The sequence below is a fragment of the Sceloporus occidentalis genome, unplaced genomic scaffold (assembly GCF_023333645.1).
Source record: "Sceloporus occidentalis isolate IW3139 unplaced genomic scaffold, rSceOcc1.0.p SCAF_69, whole genome shotgun sequence".
NCBI lineage: Eukaryota > Metazoa > Chordata > Lepidosauria > Squamata > Phrynosomatidae > Sceloporus > Sceloporus occidentalis.
This window is the reverse complement of record NW_028317049.1, coordinates 4,819,465-4,835,314: the sequence shown is the minus strand read 5'-3', so window position 1 is coordinate 4,835,314 and position 15,850 is coordinate 4,819,465. Positions and strand designations below refer to the sequence as shown.

The following is a 15,850-nucleotide window of genomic DNA, read 5'->3' as shown; positions in this document are numbered from 1 at the left end:
AGCTCATGCTTGTTTTGTGTGGCGGCAAGGCATGGAAACCTAATCTGACTTTGTAATGCGTTACTGGTCTCGCTGGAATAAAACCTTTAAGCGTGCATAACATGGTGTGGAATTGTTGCAGGACTGTGAAAACCTGCTGGGAAGTAGGCTCCGAGAGCCAGTGTGGGATAGCAGTTTACGTCTTGGTGTAGGACTTTGGAAATCCAGGTCTGAATCCTGATTCGGCCATCGAAATGCACTGGGTGACCAGGGGCAAGTCACTCTCTCAGAAGTGAGTTGTGGTCCCTGCTTTGAAAAAAGGCCTGGGTCTAAAATGGCCCAGGGAAGTCTAAAACATGGCAAAATCCTTGCCCAGAGCCCATAGAAAGAGCCAGTGTGGTGTAATGGTTTGAGCACTGGATGACGACTCTGGAGACCAGGGTTCAAATCCCCGCTCAGCCATGGAAACCCATTGGGTGACCTTGGGCAAGTCACAGCCTCTCAGCCTCAGGGGAAGGCAATGGCAAACCCCCTCTGAAGAAACGTACCAAGAAAACCCCAGGATAGGTTCGCCTTAGGGTCGCCATAAGTCGGAAATGAGTTGAAGACACACAACAGGGACAAGGAACAGCCCTTAGAAGGAATTGGCAGCATTTGCGGGGCAAAAGCTTATTTTTGGTGGTGGGGAGATGTGGTCCTTCAGAGTCTTCTAGGGGGCTGGTGCGACTCTCTAGTCTCCCATGGTTAAGATCAGGGATTCCCAAACTCTACCTTTCCAGATGTTTTGGACTTCAGCTCCCATAGTCCCAGATCGTTGGCCAAGGCGGCTGAGGCTTTGGGGAGCTGAAGTCCAAAACTCTTGGAGGACCAGAGTTTGGGACTCACTGGTCTCAGTTATGGGTTTCAAACCTGGAAATATGCCCATGTGTGTACCATCATTGGAGCCTCCTGTTCCAGTGTTGTGGTTTGACCCCTGCGGGCGATTCTCCGAGCTTTTTGGTGCAGGACTTGGCAAGCTGATGCCAATGGGAAAGCGTGCATCTTTTCCCCATCAACCAAGGCCAGGACAGTGAATGAGATCACCTTGGATGCACTGCAGTACGCCTCCCATTTGGGATCCATGGCAAGCGTCCCATAAGTTGTCTCCGATGTGCAGCCCTCCTCTCTCGGTATTGCACCATCCTTCTCCCCCTCCCTTCCTCTGCCAATGCAATAAAAAATTAGAAATAGGACTCTGTATCTTTCTACTGGCATCTTGTTCACCTGTCATCCGCTAAACAGCTTTGAAATGAATGTTTTGTCGTGGTACAAGCTGGAGCCTGTGCCTATTGCTCCATATTAAGGCAACTGGCAGATAATTGGGCACTTTGTAATGGTTAGAAATTGCTGGGTTTTTAACGTTAGAACAAGACACTCTCATGGTATATTATCGAGCTGTTACTGCCAGCGGCATTTTTATGTCTTGTTGGTGTTTTTTTTTTAAGCGGGGAGGGAAGAGAGGGGTTTAAAAACGCGCACATTTTTAAAGGGCGCTGTCCGTCCTGTTTAAATTTGCACAGCTTCCCTCTCTTACGGAGCATGTGTGCCGTCCCTGTATTGCAGCATATATCAGTGTCTTTCTGCAGCATTGAGGGTGCTACTTATTTTACTTATCTTGGCGGCCGTCGGCTCTGCATTGCTGAGGTCTTGTGTGGCGTATACGGTTGCAATAAAAGGGCTAGCCGGCTTCTAGGTGCAAAATCCCAGCTTTTGTCCTTAGTTATCTCTGGACTGACAGCTATGGGGAGGGGGGGAACATTGCTTGGGAGCAACTGAGGACACAGTGTGGCTACAATACCTCCTGTTTCCAGTGTTTAGTAGTGAGATGCTATTGCATACGGAGCCAGACTGGCACGACCTGTGCAGAAGAGGAAGGCGAGAGCAGGCTTGGGAGCATCCCCAGGTTGGCAAACATGGTTTAAAATAGTAATAACCATTTGCAACTCGACACACTTAGTTGGGAGTATGAGATGGATAGGGAGCCAAGGTGTTGTAGTGGCTTGCATGTTGGAATAGGACCCTGGTTCAAATCTCCATTCAGTCTTGGAGGCCCACCAGGCGACTTTGGGCAAGTCACACTCTGCCAGCCTCATAGGTAGACCTCTTAGCAAGAAAACCTCATGATAGTTTCAGCTTAGGGACACTGTAAGTGACTTCAAGGCACACAGCAAACAACATGGAACAGAGTACCAAAGAGGTGGCTGTCGCTAATAAGTGGGCATTTTGTGTTGTAGTATTTTGTTGTGCATCCCACTTGGATCAATGTATTTGCGGCGCTGGTAATAGGATGCTGTGGCGACTTCCACTTCTAGGATTCACATTTAAGGAACGAGCCAGATGTCTCTTTTTACAGATCCTTCTCAGAAGCATAGTCGGCCCTCCTCATCCATTGATTTTTTATCCACGGATTCAAGCATCCATGGCTTGAGAATATATATTTTTTAAAAGTATAGATTCCAAATAGCAAACCTTGATTTTCCATTTTATATAGGGGACTCCATTTTGCTGTGCCATTATATTTAATGGGACTTGAGCATCCACAGATTTTGTTACCCACGGAGAGGGTCCTGGAACCAAACCCCAGCGGATAACAAGGACCCACTGTAGTATACTTCTCCCTTTGTGCTTTTTGTCCACACGCAGGAGATAAAACCCATGGGAAATAGCATGCTTGGTGCCTTCCCCTCCTTTGGCACATTCCTTTTACTCTTAAAACAACACCCACCCACCAAATTCCAGCCATTTACCATGTGCAGGTCTTTAAAAACAAAAACAGCTCGGATGGAAAGTCACTGGGGCTCCCTTTTCACAGCCACTTGATATACTGAGACAAAACAAAAATGTCCTATGTCATTTTTCAGCGAATCGGGATGCAGCGAAGCAGAAGTTACATACTCCGATTGTCAGTAGTATGGCCCCATTCAGGAGGACCTTGGCATGTTCATTGGGGTCAGGAAATACAAAGAAGGGTATGTTATAACCTAACTCTGATCTGTGAAGTCAAGGGCTTTCATAGCCGGCATCCATGGCTTTTTGGTGGGTGTTTTGGGCTATGTGGCCATGTTCTAGAAGAGTTTGTTCCTGACGTTTTGCCTGGAGATGCCAGCCACGGATGCAGGCAAAACGTCAGGAATGAACTCTTCTAGAACATGGCCAGAGAGCCTGAAAAACCCACAAAGAACGATGGATGCCGGCTGTGAAAGCCTTCAACTTCACATTATTTCAGTTGGTCTCAAAGGTGCTACAAGATCTCTCTACATACTGATTCTGTCGACTAACACGGCTATAATTTTCCCCCATCCCCAATAGTTATTACGGTGGGCCCTTGCGGTTGGGTTCCAGGACCTCCTGTAGATACCAAAAACCCATGGATGTTCAAGTCCCTTTAAGTGCAATGGACAGTAAAATAGCGTCCCTTATGTAAAATGGCAAAATCGGGGTTTGCTTTTGGAATTTATTTGTTTTTCAAACCCTTTCAAGCCATGGATGTTTGAATCTGTATCTGAATACGGAGTGCCAACTGTATTTGGTAGTACATTTATCTGTTGCTTCTCCCATAAACTGCCAAGCAAATTAAAATGCCGTAGAGGGGGGAAAAAAATAACCCCCTATAAAATTGAGATGCTAAAAATTCTTTCACACGGCGCGGTAAATAAGAACAATAAAAACTGTACAAGCATTTAAAGCCAGAACTATTTTTTCTCCCTAAGTTTAATCGCATTAAGCTGGAAGATGCTTTTTAAAAACACGGACGTCTTAATCCTCCGAAGATGCAACGACAAAAAAATGCATGCGGCTTTGTGCGCCCGCCGGTCGCTTATGAAAATATGCATGGAACAATTCAGATTTTGGAATTCCAGAAAAGGAAGGCTCAACCCGTAACTGTTGTGATCTGTCCAAAGTACAACAGCCATAGTTTAGTCCTTTTGGATCCTAGCCTTAGAAGCCAATTCATTTGTCTTTTTGGTAGTCCATGGTATCCGTAGAACTCTCCTGTAGCGCATCGTTTCTTTTTTTTCCCTTGCAATGTATTTATTAATGTTAACACCGTTTAATTTAAATCAAGAGACAGTATACATTCAGAGAGTACATCCGGAAAAATAAACAGAAAGCAAGGAAATGGCCCAAATTTTTAGTCTTATAAAAGAGCACAAACTAGTAGAGTTTTATCGGATGAAGCTCCAAAGAGAGAGGCAGTATATTGTGCCCTACTTGTAGTTGTTCCGAAGGCATTTGGCTCATCGGTGCTAAGAACATGAGATGCCAGAATAGATGGGTGTATTGATCTTACAGTCCTAACTTGAGCAGTACTCACAAAAAGCATTTTGGGGTGGGTTTGTTTTTTTTTTTTTGCAAAGGAATTCAGCAAAGACCTTTAAATCAGTTAGATAAGAGTTCATCTGGTGGCGGAGGGAGTAGCAGTGTTTCACTCGGGTTTTGGTACGAGACGTCGGGCACCGGACACTGGATCTCTGCATTGGGTTCAGGTGAAAAGGACTCGGACGGACCAGGACAGAGGTCTCCAGTAGCGCCACCAAGCCAGTTGGGTGGCGGAGGCAGATCGAGAGGCTCAAGGCTATGCGCCTGAAGTGGAACTTCAACCAAGCTGCCTGGTTCCCCAGAGATTGCCGTTTGTTCGCTTGTTGAAGATACTGAGTTCCCTGTTCCTGCAGGGCTGGACTCTGTCTCCTCGGTGTCGCATCCAGACAACGCATCCAGATTCTGCTTGGATTCAGACAAGGAGCCTTCTGCGGTTTCGAGCAGCTGCGTCTCCTTGTTGAACTTCCAGGGCAAGAGCGAGAGGACGGAGACCCGCTTCAGACCATTGGCCACTTCTTTATCTGCGGCGAGCTCTGGCAGGTCTCCATCCGCAAAGGGAGAGCGCCCTGCCCAGTGGGGAAGGGGCAAAGCTGCCGTCTTCCATCGCCTCCATAGGAAGATGCCGACGATAACAACAATCATGACAATCAGGATGACCCCAATTACCACTGCAGCTATTATGTGTTCATTGTGAGATTTGGGCTCCTCTGTTATGGGATGTTGGGGCTTTGCAGTAGACAGTGGCCTATTGTTCTTGATGGAGTCTCCCGATTTTCTTCTTTGAGTCGGATACGTTTGGGATGTGATCTCAGCATCGCCTACCGTTGTTGCGACAGTTGGAAGCATAGTTGGAGACGAAAAATTTGCAGGCCCCTGCGTCTCTGCGGAGACGTGGCTCCACCACATTTGTCCGTAGAAGAAAATGAAGACGGCAGGATTGACGTCCATTGTTGTCTTGATGCTGGCAAACTCTTCCGAAGCGAGAATAGAAGGCAGCGAGGGACTGAGGTGGTTGAAGCTTGCCTTCTGAAATCACAATAACGAAAATTAAAAGTTTTGATATGTAACCAAAGCGGTTGCGCTGAGGGCTTCATGCAGCAATAGCTAGAATTCAGTGCTCTTGCAGAAAAACTCATTTTAGCTTAATTTTCATTTCTAGATTAAAGATTCTATTCTATGCCATCCTTCAGGGTGCGGCATTCATTCTTTCCTGTTGTACCAAAATATATAACAACATTTAACATATAAAAAATTGCAGTAATAGCCCCAAGGCATTGTATAGTTCTGTATAAACATGATGTCATAGGTTTTTGTGGGTTTTCTGGACTGTGTGGCCATATTCTAGAACAGTTTGTTTCTGACGTTTCGCCAGCATCTGTGGCTGGCATCGTCAGAGAACGCATTCTCTGAAGATGCCAGCCACAGATGCTGGTGAAACGTCAGAAACAAATGCTTCCAAGACATGGGCCTGTTACAGACTGCCAAAATAAAGCTGCTTCGGGTCTCTTTGGAGGTATGCTATTTAAATGATGGATGGGTCCTAAGAGTCCAGAGATCGCACCAAAGCCACACTCCATTCCTAAGCACTGGAGGGCAGCTTTGGTGCAGCTTCCGGATTCTTAGGGTGCATGCATCATTTAAACAGCATACCTCCAATGAGACCCAAAGCAGCTTTATTTTGGCAGTCTGTAACAGGCCATGGCCACATAGCCTGGAAAGCCCACAAAAAACTATGGATACCGGCCGTGAAAGCCTTCGACTTCGCAACGATAACATCAATTTTGCAAACGTATATACATGCCATACGTTCATCTGAAAAAGCAAAACCCTTGCTAGTTCATGACAGTCTAACCTTTTTCTATGACTTCTGCATTTAAATTTCTCCTCGCTACTGTATGATGTTACTTCTTTATGGCAATGGTTGTTTTTTACTATTTACTAACTGTGTAGTCTTGGTGCTCAAAGGAGAGGCATAGCATGGAGGCAAAGAATAAAAAGAAATCCAGTAAATATTCGAAGATACTGGCAAATTGCAGGAGCAGTGAAGGTCCTGTGTATGTAAGCGGGCCTTAAAAACCCGATCGATTAAAAACGATTTTCATTCAGTGCCGAAAAGAGGTCAAAAGTGGCGCTAGACAAACTCTGTGGGAGGGGAATTCTCAGAAGGGTGTGATGCCAGAGAAGGCTTGTGTTTGGCCATCATTGCGTTTGGCAACAAGACATGTATGGGGAGATGCAAGCCTGGTTCTTCTTCTGTAGGTCCTATGTGGTTCGCATGGTGGATTGTTGCTGGCATTTTAGCCATGGCTTAAATGTCCCACAGACACCCCTTGAGTGTTAGTGCATCTGGGGAAAGTTTTAGTAAATTAAAATGTCAGCTAGACCCCTTTAGCTAAAGTGAAATGAAAAATGTGAATGTGAAGTCGAAGGCTTTCATGGCCGGCATCCATAGCGTTTTGTGGGTTTTTTCAGGCTATGTGGCCACGTTCTATAAGAATCATAGAATCATAGAATCATAGAGTTGGAAGAGACCACCAGGGCCATCCAGTCCAACCCCCTGCCATGCAGGAAATCCAATTCAAAGCATCCCTGACAGATGGCCATCCAGCCTCTGTTTAAAGACCTCCAAGGAAGGAGACTCTATCGCCCTCCGAGGAAGGAGTGCATTCCACTGTCGAACAGCCCTTACTGTCAGGAAGTTCCTCCTAATGTTGAGGTGGAATCTCTTTTCCTGTAGCTTGCATCCATTGTTCCGGGTCCTGTTCTCTGGAGCAGCAGAGAACAAGCTTGCTCCCTCTTCAATATGACATCCTTTCAAATATTTAAACAGGGCTATCATATCACCTCTTAACCTTCTTTTCTCCAGGCTAAACATCCCCAGCTCCCTAAGTCGTTCCTCATAGGGCTTCATGGTTTCCAGACCCTTCACCATTTTTGTCGCCCTCCTTTGGACACATGGCTCCAGTTTCTCAATGTCCTTTTTGAATTGTGGCGCCCAGAACTGGACACAATATTCTAGATGGGGCCTGACCAGAGCAGAATACAGTGGCACTATTACTTCTCTTGATCTAGACACTATACTTCTATTGATGCAGCCTAAAATAGCATTGGCCTTTTTAGCTGCCGCATCACACTGTTCACTCATGTTCAACTTGTGGTCTACTTGGACTCCTAGATCCCTTTCACACGTAGTTTCATTCAGCCAGGTGTCACCCATCCTATATCTGTGCATTTTATTTTTCCGCCCTAAGTGCAATACCTTACATTTCTCCGTGTTTAATTTCATTTTGTTAGCTTTGGCCCAGCTTTCTAGTCTATTCAGGTCATTTTGAATCTTGATCCTGTCCTCTGGGGTATTAGCTACTCCTCCTAATTTGGTGTCATCTGCAGATTTGATAAGTATGCTCCCAATTCTGTCATCCAAGTCATTGATAAAGATATTGAATAGCACTGGGCCTAGGACAGAGCCCTGTGGGACCCCACTGGTCACTTCTCTCCAGGATGAAAAGGAGCCATTGTTGAGCACCCTTTGGGTTCGGCCGGTCAACCAATTACAGATCCATTTAACAGTTCCTTTGTCTAGCCCACATTTTACAAGCTTGTTTGCAAGAATGTCATGGGAAACCTTGTCAAGAGTTTGTTTCTGACGTTTCGCCAGCATCTGTGCCTGGCATCTTCAGAGAATGCTGGCATGGAAGAGAGTGGGGTATATAATCACTTCCATGCCAGCATTCTCTGAAGATGCCAAAGCCACAGATGCTGGTGAAACATCAGGAATAAACTCTTCTAGAACATGTCCACAGAGCCCAAAAACCCCACAAAACACTACAAATGTGAATGTTCACTTGAAATCCTTAGGCTGGAACAATGGTTGCTTTGCTGCAGTTCACCTTCCCAGCTAGTAATCCTAAACAGTCCGTCCCACCATGGCTGTAGTCCTAAACATACTAATGCGGAAAAAAGATATGCATGCGTTTATATGCGTATCCTGGTAGCAGGTTAAAGCACGATGTGCTTTCTCCCTTAGAAACTCAGCATGTAGCCAGTTATTTTAATGTGGATTTTAGTGGCGGTAAGTTACTGATGGAAGGGCCTGGTTATGGCATAGCTCTCAGTGCTGAGCTTTAAGTTTGCTTATATCGAACCTTGAGGCGAGGGAAGTTGCTCTAATTTTAATATAATTTGCTTGTGGCAGGGAGCAGAAAGAGAAACTACGCGAAAGTAACGTTCCCTATAGATTAAAAGAACATAGTTCTGAATTATTCTGTTCCAGATACACCACCATTCACGGCAGTTGAAAGCTGTTTTGTGTTTAAATGCAAGAAGAAGAATTAAATCTGCCTTACCTGTTTGATACCGTCTCTTGTACTAACCAGCTTCTTGTTTGTACGCATGCATTTTTAATCCTCCCAAGAGCAAGGAAGTGAGAACGCAGCAAAGAGTTTGCAACGTCTGGTGGCTCGCACATTGCAAAAGGGATCCTATTTTGACAGAAAGAGGAAGTTTATCAATACTTGATGCAGGAAGCACCAAGAACGGAGAAGTGATTAAGAATGCTTCTGTTTGTACCGACAAAGGCTTCAGTCTTCAAAGCGACATTTTCAGTTCTTAACCGTACTTCATGGCAGGAGAAATGGAAGGGAGAAGTTTCATTAAACTCCGTGTTTGTTGTTGTTAACTGCATTCAAGTCGGCTTTGACGCATGGCAATTCTGTGAGCGAGACACTTCCAAGCTCTGCTGTTCTCAACCACTCTGCTCAGGTCTTGCAGACTTAGAAGTCAGTCTATCCAATATGTGGCCTTCCTTCCTTCCTTTCTGCTACTCTCCACCTTTCCTAGCATGATTGTCCTTTCCAGTGATTTGTGTGCTCTCATGATGTGGCCAAAGTAGGACAGCTTCAGTTTGATCCTCTTGGCTTCCAAGGAGAGAATATAATTGGTGGGAGAGGCATATGTAGAAATTGTTTCCAGACCTGGAGACCTTTGGTTGGTGCAGTAGAAATACAAAGGCATCTTTCTCTTTATCTCACCATGAAATCAAGTGGTTTCACTGGATATGGAAAGTCCCTCTGCTGATGCGGATCGCAACTGTTCCACAATGTGTTGATGGATGAGCTCTGGCCAACTCATTCCCTGGTGACCAAACTTCTGGTATTTTTGGATATAGCTAGAAATGGTCTTTGGATAGTAGGTTCATTTTGGGACCATAGTCAGACTTACCGACTTGGTAGAAATAATAATCTGCTGACCTAAATTTTAAGTTCCCGGGGTCATTTCTATGCTACCATAAACCATCAAAGGAGTACTGTGTGGATGATCTCTTCACTGTGACTAAAATGTTTAGGACCAGTCTGAGATACCCACCTTCTTCAGCCTTTCCTCTTATTCAGCTATGGGCAAGGATTACGTCTGCACAGTCTTCGCTTGGATGATGTCTCTTCCAATCTTCCCACCCCTTCCCTTCAACATTGCTAGGGCAAAGTAGCTGCTGGAGGTAGCGGTGGAAAAAGCTAGTAAGTTGGCAACCCTCGGTCCTCCTTTGCTCCCACTCCCAGCCTTCTGCTTATCTGACAATAGGTCTGATGTTGCATCCAGTTCTGGGCACCACAATTCAAAAAGGATGTTGAGCAACCAAAATGGTGAAGGGTCTGGAAACCAATGCCTTATGAGGAGAGACTTAGGAAGGTGGGTATGTTTAGCCTGGAGAAGAGAAGGTTAAGAGGTGATGTGATAGCCCTCTTTCAATATTTGAAGGGATGTCATGTTGAGGATGGAGCAAGATTGTTTTCTGCTGCTCCAGAGACCAGGACACAGAGCAGTGGATGCAACCTACAGGAAAAGAGATTCCACCTCAACATTAGGAAGACCTTCCTGATGGTAAGTGGAGAATGGTGGAGTCTCCTTCTTTGGAGGTTTTCAAGCAGAGGCTGGATGGTCATCTGTCAGGGATGCTTTGATTGAGAGTTCCCGCATGGCGGGGGGGGGGTTAGACTGGATGGCCCTTGGGGTATCTTCCAATGCTATGTTTCAGTGATGTGACTCTCTCTGTCCCAGCATGGTCGGGGTGGCAAGGAAGAAAGCATCACATTGTGCCACCCTCGCAGTTCTTTTTCCGGGGCCAACTGAGGCCAGCATCCGCCAGTGTTCAACACAGGGAGAGTCCAGTTTGTTTGCTGCATCAGTTGGAAAATGTATACTTGGGTTCATTAAGCCTTTGGCAGCTCATTAGTCTCGAAAAGAGCTGAGCGGTTAGGTGAGGGGCTTGCTTTGTCTCCATGGCTTCAGCTGCTCGGGAGCAGCTTGAAAATCTACATCCGAGGATGCTTACCTGGATGTCTTTCCTTATGAGCCATTTCTCTAGTGGCTCTTGGCGTTTGAGGAAACGCCACGCCGGAAGCGCTGTGTTCCTTTTGTGGTTGCGAGTGGGTGTTGTGCAGCTCGGAGCTCTTCCTCCTCCTTGAGCTCAGCTGCTGTTTTTCTTCCAAGAAGACTCTGCTTCTCTCCTTGCAGCTTTTTGCTCGGGGCTAAAGGAACCGTTGCCAAAGTGTTCAGCTCATGGCGGCCAGCCTGTCGGAGGGCAGAGCGTTTGAATACCTCTTTGCAAAGAGAGGTTGGAGTAAAGGTTGGCTGCTCTCTTCCGCTTCCATCATGGCTCAGGAGTCCTGGATGGGGACATCACCAAAGTTCAGTTCTTTGAATACATCTTTGTCTAGCTCCTAATATTTGGCTGCGTCTCACTACCACATTTCTCTGGATGTCAACTGATTTGTCGTCCTTCCTCACAAGCTCCTTTACCGCTGCAGCAACAGTGTCCCTGGTGCCTCAGATCTAGGGAAATGTTGTTTTCCAGGGTGCTTTGTCCCTTATCCAAAATAGCTAGTATCTTGGAATCTAGGAGCCAATATGGTATGGTGGTTTGGATGTTGGTCTAGGACTCTGGAGGCCAGGGTTCGAATCCCTGCTTGGCCAGGAAGGTGAGGGAAGTCTTTAAATCAGGGCTGGGCAAATGGGACTTTGGGCAAGTCACACGCTCTCAGCCTCAGAGGAAGGCAATGGCAAACCCACTCAGAACAAATTCTGCCAAGAAGACCCTGTGATAGGGTTGCCTTAGGGTCACCATAAGTCAGGAATGACTTGAAGGCACACAACCACAATGACAACAGGGAGCCAGTGTGGTATAGTTGTATGAGTGTTGGACTATAATTCTGGAGACCAAGGTTTGAATCCCTTCTCAGCCAGGAAGGCAAGGAAATCTTTAAAGCAAGGCTGGACAAACATTGGCCAACCCTCTACTCTTTCCTTCCACTCCTTTTCTCTTTTAAATTACCTCTAGATGCCCCCAGACACCAAAGATTATACCTTTTTTAACTATAGGAAGTGGTCTAGAAGTTAACTATCAGGTTACTTTCTGTTTATAAACCCAAGGGGTCCAAAATATATGAAATTGCTCCCATGCCTTCTAGACTTGGAATGCTCCAGATATCATTGCCATCATCATCATCATCGTCGTCTTTAATGATATCCCTCCTTTTCGCCAAGATTGGGGCTGAAGTTGGCTTGCAAATTAAAACGATTGCAATATAATGAAATGCATACAGACAGTCAACAGAATGAAACTAGGTTTGCTTCAAGAGGCGTGCTTGCAAAGTCTTGGATGTGCCTTCAGTAAAATGCAGCTGACGTTGCATCCACCCTTTAGGGAAAACGTTTGGCTTTTGCGGACTGTGGAAATAAGCTTAGATGAAAGTTTATGCATTTCCTGTGCATCTGGCTTTGTGTGTGTTTGTGTCTATGCGTAACCCTGGGCCACGTCTGTGTAACATTCATTAGTCTCCCGAGATTATGTCAGTAATCTGGACAAATTTGTTATTGGCCTTTAGATGTTTCCCTGGTCAAACCCCATTTTTTTGTGCTTGGTTGGGGAGTTAAGAGGAGGAGGAAAGGATGGGCTGCTGCCTTTTGGAGAATAACCTTCTGAATCACATGGAAGCTAGACAAAGATGTATTCAAAGAACTGAACTTTGGTGATGTCCCCATCCAGGACTCCTGAGCCATGATGGAAGGGGAAGAGAGCAGCCAACCTTTACTCCGACCTCTCTTTGCAAAGAGGTATTCAAACACTCTGCCCTCCGACAGGCTGGCCGCCATGAGCTGAACACTTTGGCAACGTAAAGGAACCGTGCTCAGTTGAAGTTCACGTAACAAGTACTTTACAACAGAGCAGAATGGAAATGCACCTATCGCAGAACCATCTGCCTGAAGTCTTGGCCAAAAGCAATTTGGCTTAATAGCCTTGCGGTGAAGAATCACTCTTGCTGGGGATCATGCCATGCCGAGTACATTCAGGGGATAGATTAATCATTCGGCTGTGTATGGAACAAAAGAAAATCCCCGCCAGATTAGGAAGTTTTACTATCGTATCATCATGCATATCTTTCCTCTTGTCCCCAAAATGAGAAGCCTTTTCTCTGGTCCTAAAGCAAAGTCCTCATTCCTTTCTTTCTGAACAGTACAGAGAGGGGATAGATTCAGGGGACCTCAACCCAACTTTAGGATTTTGCCCTTGACACAGCCTCACCCAGATTGCAAGACCATGACCACAAGGTGCGTGTGGTACATAAGGAGTGTGTATGGTAGGGAGTGCATTGCTCTAGACCCCCTTTTCCTTCCCATTGGGGGCCGAGGGGGTTAAAGAATGCAGCCTGCAAATCTGCTTGTGTGGGATGAGTCACTAAACTGGAGCTATTAGGTTCCTGCCCTTTCAAATAAAGTTTTCATCCAGGGGAAAGCAGCTGCTTCTTCCTCCCTGACGCAATGAAGTGACCGCACCATAGGAGGAGAATAAAACCCCTCAAAAGTTGAAAACTCAATGAGTGTGAAGGGAGCAGGAGAACGCTTCGTGCGTTGCAGAGTGTCTTAGGCGTGGGGCGGGAAGATGCAGATGGGTTTGGCTGGGTCTCCTTCAGCACATAAATTCTGCTAGAAGAGCAGAAAGCACACTCCGTGGGTCACCTGGAACGCGTCTCCCCATACAAACAGTGTGCGTCGTAAAGTCTCGTCCCAACCCACCCACCCAACACAGATACATTCATTTTGAAGCATGATGTTATGCTGGAACGCTAAGTCCTCTGCTGTGTGATGCTCTGAACTCTTCTCTTGCTTTTACTGTTTGTTGTTGTCAACTGCCATCCAGTCCATCTTGACTCATGGAGACCCTCTGGATGAGACATCTCCAAGACCTCCTGTCCTTTACTATTCTTCTTAGGTTCTCTTAAATTCAGAACCGTGACCTCCTAATTGTCGATCTGGCATGTGGTCTCCATCACTTTCTACTGCTCTCTACCTTTCCTAGCATCGTTCTCTTTTCCAGTGATTCGATGATATGGCCAAAGTGTGACAGCCTCAGTGTAAGTCATCCTGGCTTCCAGGGAGAGTTCCAGCTTGACCTGCTCTAGAACCCAGTTGTTTGTCTTTTGTTCCTTTTTACAATTCTGCATTGCCTGCATGTGTGACAGTGTGGCTGGTTGAGATCATACATGGGCTTGATAAGTATATTCTCCCAATGGTGGGGAAGACAGGCAGCATTTATGTGGGAAGGAACCAGATTGCTGTTTCATCCAGTGTAATTTCCCTGTCAAGGGATGACCAGATTGGAGTGGAAGGAAGACCCGGAGAGGAAGAAGATGCTTCCGTTTTGCTGCGGTAATGTATGATGCAGGCCAAAGACACTTAACGCATAGAAAAATATTGCCAGGTGTAGGGATTAAATATGGCCCAGGTACCTCATGTAGCCTAGATACCAGAGGGAAGCATCTTGAGGCCACTTAGGTGTTTTGTAACATAAACCCTATAATCCCTTGCTGTAGGGCACAAACACATCTGGATGGCATGCAATTCCCTACTTCTTGTTTTGTGCTTTAGGAGTTCTTCCAAGAAGCTCAAGGTGATGTGAAGAGCTCCTCCTCCCCAATTTTATCTTCTCAACAACCCTGTGAAGTATATGAAATGAGACAGAGAGCAACTGAGCCAAGGTCGGCCAGCATGCTTTTAAATGCACTCCCCTTTAGGATATTTTAAGAAGCTTGGATGACATGGAGTGTGTGTGTCTACCTTCAAGTCGCCTTGTCGGATAAGGCAACTCCATGCATTTCATAGGGTTTTCTAGGCAAGGAGTACTCAGAGGTGGTTTGCCATTGCCTTCCTCTGAAATGTGGCCTGTGGCACCTGGTATTCTTTGGTGGACCTCCATCCAAGTACTAACTTAGCTTCCCAAGATCAGATGGCATCTGGTGCCTTCAGGATTTTTATGCTGTACGACACATAAACATGAGCTTACATTGCTTTAAGGCATGAGCAACTTGCAGATACGCTTAGGGCATTCTTTATTAATGTCACTTCTTTATCTGCCAAATGTGCAAAGTGATCTATCTATCTCACCGAGGTGAGAACAAAGGGAGAAGAGCTCAATTTTTGTAGGTATAAAAGAACTATAGAAATGAAAGGTATCGTGCCTGCTATGAACAGTAGCAAGCCAATAGATGAGCCTTTAGAAAGCCATCTCCTTGCATCCGGGTTTCGACATTCATATGTTCTTGGGGGGGAAATATGAAAACTTCATAAACTTATTCAAACTTTGCGCCTTTACAAGGTAGCCTTTCCACACATTGTATGCATTGTATGATGCGTGGGTCACCTTTGGTGTGTGAAAATTCGTTTTCAGCATTGACACACGTATTAGAATCATAGAATCATAGAATCATAGAATCGTAGAGTTGGAAGAGACCACAAGGGCCATCCAGTCCAACCCCATTCTGCCATGCAGGAAATCCAATTCAAAGCATCCCTGACAGATGGCCATCCAGCCTCTGTTTAAAGACCTCCAAGGAAGGAGACTCTATCACCCTCCGAGGAAGGAGTGCATTCCACTGCCGAACAGCCCTTACTGTCAGGAAGTTCCTCCTAATGTTCAGGTGGAATCTCTTTTCCTGTAGCTTGCATCCATTGTTCTGGGTCCTGTTCTCTGGAGCAGCAGAAAACAAGCTTGCTCCCTCCTCAATATGACATCCTTTCAAATATTTAAACAGGGCTATCATATCACCTCTTAACCTTCTTTTCTCCAGGCTAAACATCCCCAGCTCCCTCAGGCGTTCCTCATAGGGCATGGTTTCCAGACCCTTCACCATTTTTGTCGCCCTCCTTTGGACACGCTCCAGTTTCTCAATGTCCTTTCTGAATTGTGGTGCCCAGAACTGAACACAATATTCTAGGTGGGGCCTGACCAGAGCAGAATACAGTGGCACTATTACTTCTCTTGATCTAGACACTATACTTCTATTGATGCAGCCTAAAATAGCATTGGCCTTTTTAGCTGCCGCATCACACTGTTCACTCATGTTCAACTTGTGGTCTGCTTGGACTCCTAGATCCCTTTCACACGTAGTTTCATTCAGCCAGGTGTCCCCCATAATCCTATATCTGTGCATTTTATTTTTCCGCCCTAAGTGCAATACCT

At 45.8% G+C, this 15,850-nt stretch overlaps 2 protein-coding genes across 3 annotated transcripts in view; one reads left to right on the top strand and one right to left on the bottom strand.

The window, feature by feature from the left end:
* The window catches only part of NF1 (neurofibromin 1), a 152,679-nt gene that overhangs the window by 94,075 nt on the left and 42,754 nt on the right, over positions 1–15,850 (top strand). The window lies entirely within an intron of this gene.
* Positions 3,710–9,560, bottom strand: EVI2B (ecotropic viral integration site 2B). The gene is made up of 2 exons (XM_089494121.1): positions 8,685–9,560; positions 3,710–5,364 (listed from the first exon to the last, which is right to left on the bottom strand). Exons 1-2 carry the CDS (start codon positions 8,730–8,732, stop codon positions 4,399–4,401), a joined length of 1,014 nt encoding a protein of 337 aa, XP_089350247.1. The 5' UTR covers positions 8,733–9,560; the 3' UTR covers positions 3,710–4,398.